Source organism: Chaetodon auriga, chromosome 5 (genome assembly GCF_051107435.1).
Source record: "Chaetodon auriga isolate fChaAug3 chromosome 5, fChaAug3.hap1, whole genome shotgun sequence".
In the NCBI taxonomy this organism is placed as follows: Eukaryota; Metazoa; Chordata; class Actinopteri; order Chaetodontiformes; family Chaetodontidae; genus Chaetodon; species Chaetodon auriga.
Window position 1 is genome coordinate 28,511,885 of NC_135078.1, and position 15,616 is coordinate 28,527,500.

Genomic DNA, 15,616 nt, shown 5'->3' on the forward strand with positions numbered 1-15,616 from the left:
CAGCCTTAATTCAAACTCATAATGTGTGCAATCACCTCTTCATCACCTCATAACTGCCTCCAGGAAACATCTCACACTCTGTGCAAACTTCCTGCGTCTGTCTGCGGATGAAGAGAAACAATAAGTGATAAAAACTGAAGGCAGATTAAAAAAGCTTTTCTGTGATTGACAGAAAGAAGAAGCGTCTCTCTTTAAAGGGGAGGACGCTCTGTGATCTCATGGTCAGAGTCCAACCAGACAAATTCAGAGATATTCTGCCTGATGAAGGTAAGTGATAAACACTGTTGGCAGATTGTTTGTTATTTGAAATCTTTCTCTTCAGCATTTATAGAAATGTGTGGAAATGTTCATCACTGTGTCACGCCTGCACCAGTGACACCATGAATCATGGCTTTATTGATGAAGACAATGTTTTTATGTCATGATTTAACTTCAGTGAGGCTTCTGGAGAAATCTGCTCGTCTTTGAACGTGTTTGTGCGTTACACTCTTTATAATGACAGAAATCTATTTTATTTATTGAGCCGTTAATAGTTAACGGATTTGGCTTGAGAACAAACAAAGCAGATTTAGGTGACCTCTTATTTGCCATTTCACTGTGACAATCTCAAAATGACCGTAGACTGAATCCTTATCAGCTAGAAGCTTTTCTTTCCCAAATTGTGAGTGACTGTAATATAAGAAATGTGAGTTTTTCCAGAGAATCTGATGTCTTTCAGTCATGGAGTCTCAGTATCACCAGTTCGGCTCGTCTGACAGCGGCTCCGTCCACTCAGAGCACAGAACGACTCCACAAACAGGTAAAACCTTTGATTTTGATTGGATGGCTTCAGGTGTCAAACTGTGACAGACTGTGTGTGGGTGCGGACAGGTCTGAAGAGGATCGTGGTCTACGTCCTGTACGGCGTCCTGCTGCTGCTGCTGCTGATCCTGCTGATGGTCACTGGGATTAAATGTAGGCACTGAAACGCTCTGAAGCTGCATCACTCGCGCAGCTTTCACACTGATGATTCACTTGTTGTTTTCTTCAAAAAGTCTCGCAGTTAAACAAGGAAGTGGCTGATATCAAAGTTCACCTGGAGAGAATCAGCCATGGAGCAGATTCAGGTCAGGACAGGACGAAGGTTTCAGGTCTGGATTTAACGAAGCAGCCGTACATCTCATGCTTTTCCTTCCATGTTGTTGTTTTCCAGCTGCGCAGGACGTGTATGTAGAGAAGCTGGTCCCAGTCAGAGGTAAACACTTTCAAATCAATAAATCTGAACTCTGTGTTTTCCCCCGACCGGCCTCTCGTGACCGCTCTTCATCTTGGTCGCTGCAGGATCGTGTCAGGCCGGATGGGTGTCCTTCCAGAGGAGCTGCTACCTGCTGTCCACCACCACCACCTCCTGGAGCAAAGCCGAGGAGCAGTGCCGAGCCCACGGAGCGCACCTGCTGGTTCTGAACAACGTGGAGGAGCTGGTGAGCTTCACGCCGTTTTAACACGCTGCTCATATGTTAGCACGAGGCTCCAGAGTGTCAACGTGCTGCCGCTCTTTCATTTCCAGGACTACATTTCCAAAATCGTTGAGGTCCAGTACAACTACTGGATTGGACTTGTGGAGCGACAGCATGAGGGACACTGGAGCTGGGTGGACGGAACTGACTTCAATTCAACCCCGACGTAAGACCAACATCAGGCTCCAAAGAGGCGACTGAGAGCACAAAGCTGAGGCTGTTTTGAAGCGCTTTGCTGTGTCTGACGTATGAACTCTTCCTCCCGCCGCCGCTGTTTGTGTCCAGGTTCTGGGACGTCGGCCAGCCGGATAACTGGGCCTTCAGGGAGAGCGGAGAGGACTGCGGGCAGCTTCACTCCTCTGACAAACGCAAACGTAAGCTGTGGAACGACGCCGACTGTAACCTGATGTACCAGTACATCTGTGAGGGCAGAGCCTGAGAGCCGGAGCGCCTCACCTGCACGGCACACCTGCACGACACACCTGACGTGTTTGGAAAAATGATGGAAAAGATGTTTCTGATTTCAACTCATAGTTAGGAGACGCACATAAGAACGTGTGTGAGGCTTCTGGTGGACAATAAAACGATATCACAATGAGTCGTTTGTTGATTTCCTGCATACACGAATGCGCGCGCACACACACACACACACGCACGCACGCACGCACGCACGCACGCACGCACGCACGCACGCACACACACACACACACACACACACACACACACACACACACACACACGCACACACACACGTCTGCTTTAAACACACACCTTTGCTTCGTTACTTGTTGCGTCGTGTTGTTTCCTTCAGCGTGAACATGAACTGGGCAGGAACGTCCAGTGGAAACTGGTGGGGACTCTGGGAGGACGGACGTGTTTACTCAGCTGTGTGTCGACAGTTGTTTTAAATTCAGCTTCTATTTAAAGAAGGAAAACGCAAACCAGAGCGAGCAGAGAGGAGAACAAACAGTCAGAGAACATCTGATCAAAGGAGAACACGTCCGTCCCCAGCTGAGGCTGTGAGGGGAGAACGTGGGGTTCTGCAGGGTTCATGTGTTCATCTCGTCCCGCTGCGTGACGAAGAGCTTCAGCCTGAGCAGGAAACTTCACACGCTCTTCATCAGTATGTGCTGTTAAAATCTGAACTCCCGTGTTTTTATCACTGTAATGATCGAACATCAAACTGCTGATCAGACAGATCATCAGTCATCAGGATGTGGAGAATCCTCCTGGTCCATGAACGCATCAGGCCTCCGTCATGACTGTGTGGCGTCCTGCAGGGAGCCGACAACAAAGTCTGAACTGTGAAATAAAAGCGATTTGAGTCTTCACTCTCTTCACTCTGACTGCTTCTCCTGAGAAATGTTTGCTTTAGAGGAAACATTAAACTGACCTACAGGCTGCTCAGTGCTTCCATTCTCACACTTGGAACTGAAGGTGTTAAACAGACGTTCAGGTAAACACAAACCCTCGAGCAGGAACTCCTCCAAACATTTGATGGCAGTGATGAAACCCCTCATTTCAAGCTCCCACCCTCCTGTCTGCGTCTCAGCTGCTGTCATATAAGAACAGGCTGCACTGAAGTCCTTGTTCTTCTGTCTGCAGCCATGAAAGTGACGTCTCCTCCGCTGCTGCTGCTCGTCGGCGGTAAGAAAACAGAGCGTCCCCCCTGAAAACGACGCTGCTTTACGATGTTCCTTCTCTCATGTGTCTGTGTGCGTCTTCCTCAGCAGCTTGTGTGGTCAGCGGCGGTCTGCTGCCCAAAGCCTTGTGGCAGTTTGGGAGTCTGATCCAGTGCGCTCAGCCCGGCGTCAGTCCCTTCAAGTACAACGAGTACGGCTGCTGGTGCGGCATAGGGGGGAGGGGAACCCCCCGGGACGAAGTGGACATGTAGGACAGAGTCACTTCTCCAGCGTCAATCTAAAAAGCAGAGTGGAGAGGTTTTCTCTGACATGCAGCCTCTCCTCCGCTGTTTCAGGTGCTGTCAAGTCCACGATAAATGCTACGAAACGAGCAGAAAGAGTCCTGGATGCACGGCCATTTCTGACCTTCCATACGTTCTTGTTTATGACTACACCTGCTCAGATCAGCAGGTGACCTGCTCAGGTAAGACTGAGGCGTCACATGTGCAGCAGTTGTATTTATGAGGTAAAACTGGTTGATTTTTGTTTAACGCTGAAACACAAATGTAACGCACACACACTTTCCCTCCAGATGTGTGTGTTGATTCTTGGACTCAGGTCAGTTTAGGAGGCTCAGCTGCAAACGTTAAAGCGTCGGGTTCAGGTTTAAAGTGCACCAGTGAATGTACAGCAAACACAGTAAACGAAGCATCTGAGTGTGTTTGAACAGAGAAACGAGGCTCGACGCAGCAGCTGCGCGCGCACACACACACACACACACGCTCCGTGTGTGTGTTTAACCTTGCCGTCTGTGTTCTGTGGTCACTGAGCTTCATCTCTCTGCAGCCTCCAACAACAAGTGCCAGGCCGCCGTGTGCGAGTGCGACCGGGCGGCGGCGAACTGCTTCGCTCAGGCCGCGTACAACCCCGACAACAAGAACCTGGATCGCAAAGTCCACTGTGTCAGCTGAGCGAGACGAGGCCAGAGAAGACGCGACAGGATGTGGGATTGTTCTACTCAGAGTTTAATTTCTTTGTGATTCGTTAACAAAAGCTGAGTCTGATTTTGTGGAAAGGCACCATTGAAATAATAAAAACACTGTTTTTTGAGGCCTTCCAGCTGAATTCCACGCTGTCCGTGTCCTCGTGTGTTTGCTGACGTATGCAGAGCTTCTGTTTCAGAGGCGACAGCTGCTCTGATCTCACAGCACGTCCACGCTCGTCCCCTCAGTCTCTTCAGCCTGCAGGTGGCCGAGCAGAGCCGAGCCTCAGGAGCGTCTCCTCCTCTTCATCACGTGCAACAAAAACCTCTGAACAAGTCTGGATCGAGTGCGTTCAGAATGAAAACACCCGCCTGCGTTTGACTGATTCAGGCTGCAGTTATGGATCATAAACTTACAAAGATTGTGCAGAGAGTTTAACTAGAAGAGATGCTAGAACATTTTCAAAATCTGAGATGACTACAAATACTTCAAACTGACATCAGAAAAACATTTTGGTCCAGTTTTAGTGAAAATAATCGAAGCAGCAGCAGACTGATCATTACTTCAAAATAAGAGTCTGATCTGGGCTCTGAGGCTCAGATCGGCTTGTAGAGCAGAGTGGTCACGTACTTCTTCTTGTATCGGTGTGAAGCGCTGAGGACCATCACGCCGTCCTGCACGAGGAGACGAATCAGGTTCAGAGACGAAGAAAACAACGTATTTATGACGCTTTCCTCGACGTCAGCAGTGTCACACAGAAGAAAACTTTAGAGTATTAGAAATAAAATTTAAGTACAGAGAAGTCAGTACAAGTACACGATTACTGTTTGTGCTTCATTTAAAGAACCTTTGACATAAATACATCTCATCATTCTACTTAAAGGTATTAAAATGAATATACTAGTTCTGCAGTACTCTAAGTGTACTTTGTTGTAAGTGTATTATAAATTGTGTACTTTACAAATACTTTTAATAGTAATAAAGTGTACTTATTTCCAATACACTATTAGCATGCTTCATTAAAGCGCGTTACCTTGATGGAGAGGGCGTACAGGTGATTGAGCATCACATGGTTCGGCTCAGGAAGCAGCGTCGGGTCGCACTGAGGAGGATTCAGAGAGAGGATGAACTTCACGCCATCACACGCCGTCCTAACAGGTGCGCCGCTAACACGAGCGTGGAGGCGGTACTTACAGAGACACCTGTGTCCTTGTTGAGCAGCACCTGCAGCAGGTGAGGCGGCAAGAAAGGAGGCTGCTTGATCTTGTCTTCTGATCTGATGACATACGCATCCTGCTGGTAGGGGCCGGGGGGGGAGCTGGACAGGTCTGGACAGAATGATCACATGACGCCACGTTAATACACCTGTACGTCCACAGATCAGTACAGTCTACCTGCACCGCCTTCATTCAGTCACGCGTTCTAAAAGGCCGACGTTCGAACATTTAAAGTAAAAATTCGATAAAGTCGCTCAGTCTGGCGTCTGTACCTGAGAGGTCTGCAGAATCCTGCGAGTCGATCCTGAGCGCGTCAAAGACCTCAAAGTCAGTCCTCTTCACCTGGATGACGTTGTTCACCGTTCCGGTCTTTGACGTCATCACGGCCTGAGAGAGCACAGACAGGTGTTTTCACGTGAAGCCCCCTGCTGACGAAGAGGAGCACGGCCTCGGCGGCGCTCACTCACCCCTGCAGGATCCAGCGTCCACTGGCCGTCCACGCAGAACTTGTACTGGTGCTCTCCCTCCGGCAGGTCCATGATGGCCACGAAGTTCTTCTCACTGCGTTTGAGAGACACCGTGAACACGAGCAGACGGACAAACCTGCCGAGTGTGTGAAGGAGCCGGACTACCTTCTGTTGAGGGGGATCTTGGTGGCCCAGTTGTTAAAGGATCCGGACACGAAGACTTCTTTGGCGACCCCGGACCACCTGAACACGGTCGGTCTGGCCTGCGTCGGACTTTTGCTTTCGCTCTCCAGGTCCTGCTGCCAGGCCAGAAATTCCTGTATTTCCTGCGGCGCCTGCAGAGCGTGAATCAACGCAGCGGCGACATGTTAACCAGCAGCTTCAACCGTGTTTCAGATTCATATCACAAACAATCAGTAAACCTCGGTTTGGATTTGTTAGACTCAGTTTAGGTCAGAATCAGCAGGTCTGTGATGAACAAAGAGCAGAACATCACGTCTTTGTTGATTTTTTACACGTTTTGCTTTGAGAGAGTTTCATCTTTCTTTTCTCACTTCTTTGGGAAGCACCTGCGCAGCTTTACGGGACAAACAGAAGATATGAAATATTCAGGGTGAGGGGTTTCCTGTCTCATGCACATCACCTGAAACACACTTCACCCGATGCCCTCAATCATAAACGATCAGAAACACCAGAAGGCTGGCTTCCTGCTCTCTGCTCTGGATTTGCACGTTATTAAACGTCTGTCTGGGTTCGGGTCTGGACTCCGTACCTTTGGGTCCTCTCTCTGGAACAGGTCTGCGTCCTCTGTGCTGTCCATCAGGATGTTGGGACGAGCCTCTTTCCCTCCCTGCTGTCCATCTCTGTACCCCCTGTCCCCCTGACCCCCGCTGGACCTGTCGCTGCTGCTGTTCCCCATCACTGCATCAAACTCTGCAACACACACAACAACGTCCTCAAGTCCAGACCAGCAGGAGCCCCGCTGTGGTCCCTGGACCGACCACCAGGGGCCCTTCTATCAAACGGCCCTGAGCAGAATCAGTTCAGCAGAAAAACAAACAGTTTGACTTCGTCTGCGTCAAACAGCTGAGAGAGGACGAACCACGAGCCGAGCCTCACCTTCGGGACCGAAGTCTGAGCCGGATCCGCATCAGCTTTTGGTTTCTGGAGGAAAACCGTTTGCTGCTTCTGTCGTCGCTGTTTCCGCCTTCGAGCTGCAGAAGTTTTCCTGTCGGTCTGAGAAACGACTCTGAGCTCGAGCGGCCGCTCCAGGTGTGTTCGCTTCACCTCCTCTTTCAAGCTCGTGCGGACAGCTGTGCTCCCTGCGCCATTTAGAGGAAACTTCTGTGTGTGTGTGTGTGTGTGTGTGTGTGGTGAAGAAAACACACCTCTTCCGCCTCCTGTCCTCGAGCTCAGGAAGAGTTTAACCCGACCGTTTCCAGCTGACTTTGTGGTCACGTGAGCGGATCATTTACAGGTAAACGAAACGTTTTCATCTCGAAATAAAAGCTGAGAGCTGAGAAAGAAACTTTTGTTGTTGTGCAGATAAAAACGTTCAGAACTGGCTTCATACTGACTAAACAGCCCAGATCAGTGGTTTCCAACCCGGGGAGCGCGGCCCCCCAGAGGACCACACAGTGAACCGCACAGGAAGTCGTTTTTTTATTTCCGGTACCCTTTCTTGTAAAAATCAGACCTAAATTATTCAAATACTTTTACTTCCAGGTTCACTGACTGGTTTGTTAACGAGGTCTGAAACCATCCCAGTAAAATACTGGATTCAAAACGTTACACACAAAGCAAAATATTCTTAAAGTACCAGAAGTTAAAGTACTCATTGTCCTAATCATCCAAAGTATATCACTGGATTATTATTATTGATGCATTCATGTGTTCATCTCCTTCATGTTGGAGCTCATTTTAATGACTTTATGTACTGATGAATAGTTTAGAATAATAACATCATGATTTATTGGTTGATCACATTTTTGTGTTTTGATCTGTGGTGGAGTAGAAGCTTAAAGCAGCAGAAGATGGAAATACTCAGGTAAAATACCTAAATACCTTAAAGCAGTACTGAAGCGTGCAGTCAGAGGCCTGTGCTGACGGCTGCAGTCCAAACCGCCTGTTCAGATTCCTGCAGCTCAGCAAATCTGCGTCCTTGAGCCTGATTCCAGCGCGGCGTTCTCACGGTCATCCCGTTTCACGTCGGTCACGTCGTCTGAAGCCTGAGTGGAAACAGAGTCGTCTGAGTGTGAGCAGGGATCACCTGAGTCCTCCCCCAGCAGAGCCGCTGCACCTGGAATCTGATACTCATCAGGCAGAAAAGCTCCAGCATCAACAAAGAGGGTCCAGTGATCTGTTAGTGTCAGCTGACGGTGCTGCTGTAGGACTCTGTGGGCGACCTTTGACCCAGGCTGTCTGACAGTGCTTCACCTTCCTGTTCATCCGTTCATGATGCTGCTTAAATATCTTGGTTAAAATCCAACATGTTTATGCACTTTTGTGTGCTTGGCTTGTTCGTGATCTTCTGCTGGAACCAGACAGAAGCTGCAGGAAAAGGTGGTCTGGTGCTTTCAGAGCAGATGTTTCCGGGGTCACAGGAAGTCGATTAAATTCATGTTTTCTCTGTAATGATGTCAGATTCTAAACTCCATCTTCAGCCCCAGTGTTAAGATTAAATATCAGAACAGACAAACTGCTGCGTCGCTGTTAAAATGCACATTTGGATCAAGTTTGAACTATTTTTCATTTTATTTTGTCACTTTTCAGACTTTAATCTCTCATCAAACTGTCCTTTAGTTCGAATTAAATCCCCTCTTTTCATTGGTGGACGTCCTGGTTGGATCTTCTTTCATGCACCTTCGTCCTGTATGTATGTTCTGTGACTCCACCAGCTCTCTGAAAACCTCCAGAGCTCAAGCCAAGCGGAGCCTCTCTTCCTCCTCCTCCTCCTCCTCCTCCTCAGGAGCTCAGCCCTCATGCTGTGGAGGGAAAGGATACTTGAGATGCTGCCTTGTGTTGATTTTTGCTTCATGTGTCTGGAGCATTCATACCGTGGTGACGTGCACGAAGGTGCACGCTGCGACGATCAGAAGGCCAATGACAAAAGAGGCGACGCCCAGCTGGAGAGCTTTCCGACCCAGCCGCTCGGAGCCATCGTAGTCCTCTTCGTTCGCTCCTCTGGGCCTGAGGGTGAGTGAAAGGTCACGTTTAATCTGGAGACATTTGAATCCCAGTGAGGCAGCGGCGCTGATGGTGCACATGCTCAGTGACTCCCTGCATGGCTCCACATGTCTGCACCTGCCGTTCCTCTTATCTCCTTCATTCAGCAGAGACACAGTTTACTCCTGAGCCTACAGCCTCGTCCTGTTACTCACAGCTACGAAGCCCCGACAGCTGCTGCTGGAACATGGACTCAACGCGAGTCTGCGTCCCCTCAGAGGGTTTGAGACAAGACAAATTCAACACGTGGAAGGTCACAGAAAGCAGCCGTGAAGTCGGTTCAGCATCAACTGGAATTATCTGATCTGAAGTACTTGTTAATTTCTTGGACGGGAGGTCATTCGTAGCAACACATAACACGTTTGCTGCTTGATCAGCAGATAGACGAGACACATAAATGCATTGGAGTGGTAATTTACTGTAAATCAAGCCTCTGACGTGTCCCCGCCCCCGGTGTCTCTGCTCACTGGTACTCTGTAATCCATGCATCTGTATGACCTGACACACTGCCTGCACATCAGACCTCAGAGCGTCACTTAAACTATCTTCTGCTGTAAACAGGAAGCAGACACACTTTGACTCACCAGCGCCACAATGTTGACGGGCCACGCGGGGCAGAAACAGGTGAGCACACACAGGTAGTTCCTCGGGGGGGGGGGGCTCTGCGCTCATGACAGACTCCCAGCAGAGGCCAAGCGACGGAGCTGAGACCCTGAGGGTGGAGGTGGAGGCAGCGGAGCAGTGATGATGGAGGAGAGGAATCAGCCAGCGGAGATATGAGAGGGACGCTGAGGACGACTGAAGAATGAGACGGTGTCCAGAGGACGAAGAGAAAAATCACATTTCACTGCTTCATACCATTCAGAGCATTTACCATCATTCAGCTCAAACATTTAGAGCCAATTTAGAGTAAATTAGAACAAATTCTGATTCATCTAGAACAGAATTCTATGCTTTAGAACAAAATGCACGTTATGGTATGGAAATGTGTCGGAAAGTGGGCAAATTTATGGTAATTTAGCACAGAAATGAGAGTAAATTAGTAAACATTCTGTTCATTTTAGGGCTGCAACTAACAATTATTTTCACCATCAGTTATTTTCTCAATGAATCGATTAATTGTTTGATCTATAAAATGTCAGAAAATGGTGAGAAGTGTCGATCAGTGTTTCCCGAAGTCCAAAAATGACATCAGACACAGATTATAATAATAATTATTATTATTATTACTATTATTATTCCAAACAGAGGACTTTCTGTGTAAAGGAGCTTTAAATATTCATGGATAAATATGCAACGATCCAAGTTTAAGTTTTAATAAACCTCTGTTGTTCTTTATTCAGGGTTTAAGTTATGAAAGAGTGAGAACGAGATAATATTCATGTTCCTCTGATTGAAAACAGCAGAAGAAGTCACGCGGGACACGTTGATGGAATGTTTTAAAATAATTTATTAGGAATTTTAAAAAGTTTTTTTTTTCTTGAAGGAATAAACATGACAGGAAAAAGAAAATCAGAAAATGTTACAGTGTCGACAGGATTGTTATTTCTCAGTGAAAACAGCATCAAAGTATGAAGCAGCACGGCAGCTCGCAGCAGCGACAGCATCCAAAGGTAAAACCCGCTGGCGGCCGGCCGGCGCAGCATCGCGGCGGTCGTCTAAAATCAGCTGACACGTGGCTCCGGTCCGTCACCTCTGGTGGACACGCGGTGACAGACCGGGCAGGTGACAGGTAGACTGATAAGACCCCCTTCCTGCTGGAAGCCGCCTCTCTGAAAGGCTCGACCGTCCACACTTTGACGAAGATGTTAATGTAACAACAACAAAAAAAGGGATTAAAACTTCACATTTGAAACTGAGGTACCTTCCCCCAAACACAGCACGTGGCGAGACCAACGTGCAGAAGAGCTCCCACGTCAGCGAGCTGCAGCGTTGCTCCTGCGAGCGAGGCCTTCGTGTTCCTTCACAGACGATCGTCACAGATTGAACGTCACAGTTAAAACGACAAACGACAAAGTAAGAAAACGGCGTGTCTTCGTCCCGCCGAACCGACTCGGCTCTGCAGACATCAAACACGCCCCGACGTTCCCGACCTCCCAAGCTTTCTGTTTCCGACACATAAGAATCGAACCGTTTGTCCAAAAACGTCCCACACACAGAAATCAGCAGAGCCCCCCCAGAAACCAGAGTCATATTTACAGTATTTTACAGAATTGTACAGCTCACGTTGGCCTATTATGTAACTGTGACTAATGACCTTTGTCGACTGACCGTTATTAGTGTTAACGAGTTAAAAACCTACCAAGATATACACTTTGTGACACATTTTCAACAAACAGCATTAATCACAAATGTTCTGTTAAAATTCAGTATGAACTAGTGACAAATATACAGTTTGCAGTACAAATTACAGCTCCTGACCTTCAAACAAGCTTCAGCTGGAGACGTTTGTCCTCATCTCAGAGGTCAGAGGTCAAAGGAGCCAATAAAACAGCAGAAACAGATAAAGAAACAAGCAGCCATCACAAAAAACAGCAAGGTCAAACAAAACAGGAAGAAAACACTAAAAATACAGCATCTGTGGGTGTTGCTATGACATGTAGTGACACTTCAGCTCCCGTATCAACTTTTTCTCAGGAGGTGGAGTTTAGTGAGGCGTCAGAAGGGTCGGCTGGGTGCACGCCGCCCGCGGTGGAGGGGTGGGCTGGACAGAGACGGGCCAGATCAGCTCTGAAGCAGCTTCAACTCCTTCCAGCTCTCGGTCTGCAGCTCTGCACTGACACAGAAACCACCTGGTTACTCACAGGCTGGTCTGAAAGCCTCAGAACAAGACGCCAGGAGCAACATGGCCGACTTACGCTCTCAGTGGTAGCCGTTGGTGAAGGCCGTGGCGATCAAAGGGCCCTGTGAGAGCAAGCATTCAAGGTTCAGGTTCGCCGTTTGGACACAGCATCAATGAAAAGGTGGATGGAAACAGATTTTGTCAGTAAAGGACATGCAGACGTTTTGGGAACGTTCGCTTTCTGGCAGAGAGTTAAACGACATGTTACGCGACTGTCTGTTAAATATAATGCCGGTTAGCTTAGCTTAGCATAAAAACTGGAAACAGCTAGCCTGTGCAGCCCCAGGAGGCCCCAGCCACAGCAGGTTAAATATTAAATATGTTACTGTCAAAGGGACAGAAACTGTTCTCCTACAGAACTGAACGATCCTGAAATACGTAGTCAGCAGCGAGGTCAGCTCACCCCCAGACTGTGGCTGAATCCGGTGCTCGGGGCGGGGCTCGCGGCGCTCAGGTAACTGCTGACGGCCGACTCCTGACTGGCTGTCCCATAAAGGTCCGCCATCGGGCCCGGGCTGCTCGTCCCCAAAAACCCAGCCGAGCGAGACGGAGTGGAGCCTGAAAGGAGACCACAAACAACCACGACGTGAAGTTCCCAAAACCACTGCTCGAACACTTCAATCGAAGGCATTTCAGGACATCTGAGTGAAGGTAAAGTCCCTCTGATCTCATTTTCAGCCGTTAGCAGCGAGATGGTGGACACAGTTAGCAGCTACTGAGGCAGATGTCTGAAGGTGGAGACCAAAAAAGGAGCTAAAAGGAAAGTTAACAAACTCCAAATACATGCTAATGTCGCTCAGTTTCTGCTCAGTGTGTGAATAAGATAACATGTTTGCTCCCAACTGAAAAGAAGCTAATACAGAGCAACCATGTTGCTTGATTCTGCTGCCCCCCAGTGGTCAAAAGTGCATGTTTAAATTAGTTCTCTAAGAAGGTTTCTTATATTTCCCCCTCTGTGATTCTGTTTCAGTGGAATATTTTGCAGCATCACGTGAGTTACCGTTGGTAACGGCACTAACGACACAACACTGCAGAGCGTCAGGATGCTACATGTAGCAATATTAGCCGTTAGTGAGACCAGAGAGTGGGGCCGAAAAGTTCAATATTCTGTTGAATTCTGAATATCTTGATTTCAGACAAACGAAGCCGCTCTGATACCTCGAACTACTGCTGCCGCCGCCGCCGCCGCCGCCATTGGTCCATATGCTGTGAGAGGAATGGCTAAAGAGACGGAGAGGAGAAGGTTAATGTGCAGGTGTGCCAACACGAAACTACTAATAACAGAATGAAAGTCTCGCTCCAGTGACACAGGAAGTCTGAGAAGGTGTGAAACAGGAGACAGTGGAGATGAAAGACGTCAAAGACAGAGCGGTCACTGGAGGAAGACTTTCAAATGGACAACAAAACCTTCGTCATTACTGTCAGCAGTCCTGCCTTCAGCTCGAGGCCGAGGAGGACCGACAAACACAAACATGCAAACCAAAGACGGTCAGCTGTCCGCGAGGCGTGAAGCCGGCCGACAACATGCTGCTTGTAAAGTCCAGAGGAGGGACTGACTGACCTGTGAGCTCAGGGGGGTGGGGTGAAGTCAGAAGGGGAGTCCTCTCTAAGTGGAACTCTAAAACAGAAACATCAGAGTGCTGTGAGACACACACACCACGGCCGGCGAGGACAACACACACACACACAGAGGCAGGGACACACCTCAGAGGTGAGGACAGGACGGACGGAGAGGACACATGGACACACACGGGATCCGGGAACGGCAACAAGAATTAAAGGACGGAGGAATGTTTGAGAGTTCACCGAGTTAAAGTCACGACAGACGAGCAGGAAACAGCAAATGTTACAGTTTGATCACAAAGCAACAAGATCAGTTCATCAACGGCTGAACAGCTGATTCTGAGTCAGCCTGAGACACACACACACACACACACACACACACACACACGCTCTCTCTCTCACACACACTCTCTCACACACACACACACACACACACACGCTCTCTCTCTCTCACACACACACACACACACACACACACACACACACACACACACACATTTCCACTCCCTGATATTTACAAGCAGCCATTTTCTCTCTCAGTGTGTCACGTGTTTCTCTGGAAACATGTTTGTATTTGTGACAGTGCGGCCGCAGAGGTCAAAGTTCATCCTCGCTTCACGAGAGCGCCGACACCAAAATCATCCTGTTCTCACTCGACGCCTTGCCGCCGCTCAGAGCGTAGGAACAGATTCGTCTGCGGCTCGCCTCCGTCAGCCCGTCCTCGGCGGCGTCCACGCTGACACGCTCTCTTCTCACAGGACGTCTCCTCCTGACCTTTCCTCATGACCTTTCCTCTGACCTTTCCTCTAGAGCCACCATGAGGTTACTGTTACAGATATTCAGGGTCCTCATAGGATCAATTCTCAGCCTTTGTCCAAAACTTTGATTCATGGTAAATGAAGGACGTTCCCATCAGCCTCTGCTCTGCATATTTTTAATGCTAATTAGCAAATGTTAGCATCCCAGCGAGTAAAATCTGTTTTTTTCTGATGTAAAACCAACGTTACTGTTCCCTGAACGTCGTGGGAAGGTTAGCTAAAATTCTACCAGCAGGGAACACTGTTAAAACCACCCCAAGAAACGTTTCCTCATGTTATTAGAACGTTTGGGGAAAGTTGACCGAGAACATTTGCACACGATCCCTGAATGTTTGTGTTAGCTGAGACGTTTGTGAACTATGATGGAGAACCTTGTAAACTGCAGCATGTTAGCATGTTAGCATGTAGCACCACTGAGCCCACAGGGCTGGAAACAGGGAAGCAGCTGCTGGTGGACGACAAGAATCCGTTTCTAACGTCACCGTCTGTGTAAAGCTCGTGTGCAGACGAACGACCTTCACGGCGAGCGTGTTTCTTTCTTCTGACTCTTCAGTCACACTGACACGAGGATGAGTTCGGTGTCAGCGCTTTCACTGAATCACAGGTGAGCGTCTCACCTGTCTCATCTACAGCGAACACCTGCACCTGCTGACTGAATATGGCTGTGTGTGTGCGGAGTGTGTCGGCGGCAGTGTGTGCTGTGATTACCCGGGAACTGGTAGGTGTATCCAGGAGTGATGCCGGCGTAGCTCCGGCTGGTGTAGGTGGCGGTCTGGAAGCCCGGATAACCTGCGGAAGCAAGAATCGCCATCAACAACACACCTGCACGTATTCAGAGCGAACAGGTGAATCAGTGCTCAGAGACAGGTGAGTGTGGCTGCACCACCCCTGACTGTGAAGCCTGGTACTGTCGGTGCAGGTGGGTGTTATCCTACACCTGTGGGCTTTGTCTTCCGTGTCACTCTCAGCAGTGCACATTACAGATTTCTTCACATACAACCTGACACCTGGAGGACACCTGAGAGCTCAGACACACAGCCATCGTGTTTTCTGGTACAAGCTCCTAATTTAAGATTTTTTTAATGTTTTAAGTGTTTGTTTAAGTGTTGTTTGATCTGCAGTCTGCTCAAAGCTGCTGTTCCCACACTGAACAGCAGGTGGCAGCATCGGAGCAGCAGGTGAAGCCTGGGCTGCACAAACCGTCCTGACTGCTGCAGAACAAACTGAAGGAGCTGAGGATAAAGTTCAGGGAGCGAGAGGATCAGAGCAGTCAGAGGCCCGTTCAGCTATTTTTACACCTGAGCTTCAGTTCACCTGCCAGGAGGACGTGAAAACACACTCAAAAAAACTCGCCCCGATGATGTCATCGTGGTGTCTTGAGGG

At 48.7% G+C, this 15,616-nt stretch overlaps 4 protein-coding genes across 7 annotated transcripts in view; 2 read left to right on the forward strand and 2 right to left on the reverse strand.

Annotated features, from left to right (window-relative positions):
* The first annotated feature begins 82 nt into the window (after positions 1–82).
* LOC143321250 (C-type lectin domain family 4 member E-like) lies at positions 83–2,058 on the forward strand. Its single transcript, XM_076731477.1, has 8 exons — positions 83–267; positions 719–799; positions 871–954; positions 1,035–1,106; positions 1,193–1,234; positions 1,321–1,460; positions 1,547–1,662; positions 1,782–2,058. The coding sequence occupies exons 1-8, from the start codon at positions 219–221 to the stop codon at positions 1,933–1,935; spliced, it is 738 nt and encodes a 245-aa protein (XP_076587592.1). The 5' UTR covers positions 83–218; the 3' UTR covers positions 1,936–2,058.
* Positions 2,059–3,091: 1,033 nt separating this feature from the next.
* Positions 3,092–4,171, forward strand: pla2g1b (phospholipase A2, group IB (pancreas)). 2 transcript variants are annotated; one of them, XM_076730847.1, is made up of 4 exons: positions 3,092–3,143; positions 3,227–3,386; positions 3,475–3,602; positions 3,965–4,130. In XM_076730847.1, exons 1-4 carry the CDS (start codon positions 3,104–3,106, stop codon positions 4,087–4,089), a joined length of 453 nt encoding a protein of 150 aa, XP_076586962.1. In that variant the 5' UTR covers positions 3,092–3,103; the 3' UTR covers positions 4,090–4,130. The 2 variants fall into 2 exon arrangements, with proteins under 2 accessions (XP_076586962.1, XP_076586963.1); XM_076730848.1 differs by having other exon boundaries at positions 3,104–3,143; positions 3,230–3,386; positions 3,965–4,171.
* On the reverse strand, positions 4,124–7,176 carry prkab1b (protein kinase, AMP-activated, beta 1 non-catalytic subunit, b). The gene is made up of 8 exons (XM_076730845.1): positions 6,905–7,176; positions 6,558–6,718; positions 5,951–6,120; positions 5,786–5,879; positions 5,591–5,705; positions 5,296–5,429; positions 5,135–5,203; positions 4,124–4,775 (listed from the first exon to the last, which is right to left on the reverse strand). The coding sequence occupies exons 2-8, from the start codon at positions 6,702–6,704 to the stop codon at positions 4,698–4,700; spliced, it is 807 nt and encodes a 268-aa protein (XP_076586960.1). The 5' UTR covers positions 6,705–6,718; positions 6,905–7,176; the 3' UTR covers positions 4,124–4,697.
* A 3,264-nt stretch (positions 7,177–10,440) lies between these two features.
* The window catches only part of msi1b (musashi RNA binding protein 1b), a 16,395-nt gene continuing 11,219 nt past the window's right edge, over positions 10,441–15,616 (reverse strand). Inside the window, exons 10-15 of one of the 3 annotated variants that reach the window (XM_076730820.1) lie at positions 14,942–15,022; positions 13,414–13,470; positions 13,011–13,073; positions 12,256–12,410; positions 11,869–11,914; positions 10,441–11,781 (exon numbers count right to left, since the gene is read on the reverse strand). In XM_076730820.1, coding sequence (XP_076586935.1) covers positions 11,873–11,914; positions 12,256–12,410; positions 13,011–13,073; positions 13,414–13,470; positions 14,942–15,022 — 398 coding nt within the window. In that variant the 3' untranslated portion in view covers positions 10,441–11,781; positions 11,869–11,872. Of the gene's footprint in view, positions 11,787–11,868; positions 11,915–12,255; positions 12,411–13,010; positions 13,074–13,413; positions 13,471–14,941; positions 15,023–15,616 lie in introns of all 3 variants that reach the window. The other 2 variants (XM_076730822.1, XM_076730821.1) reach the window with 2 other exon arrangements.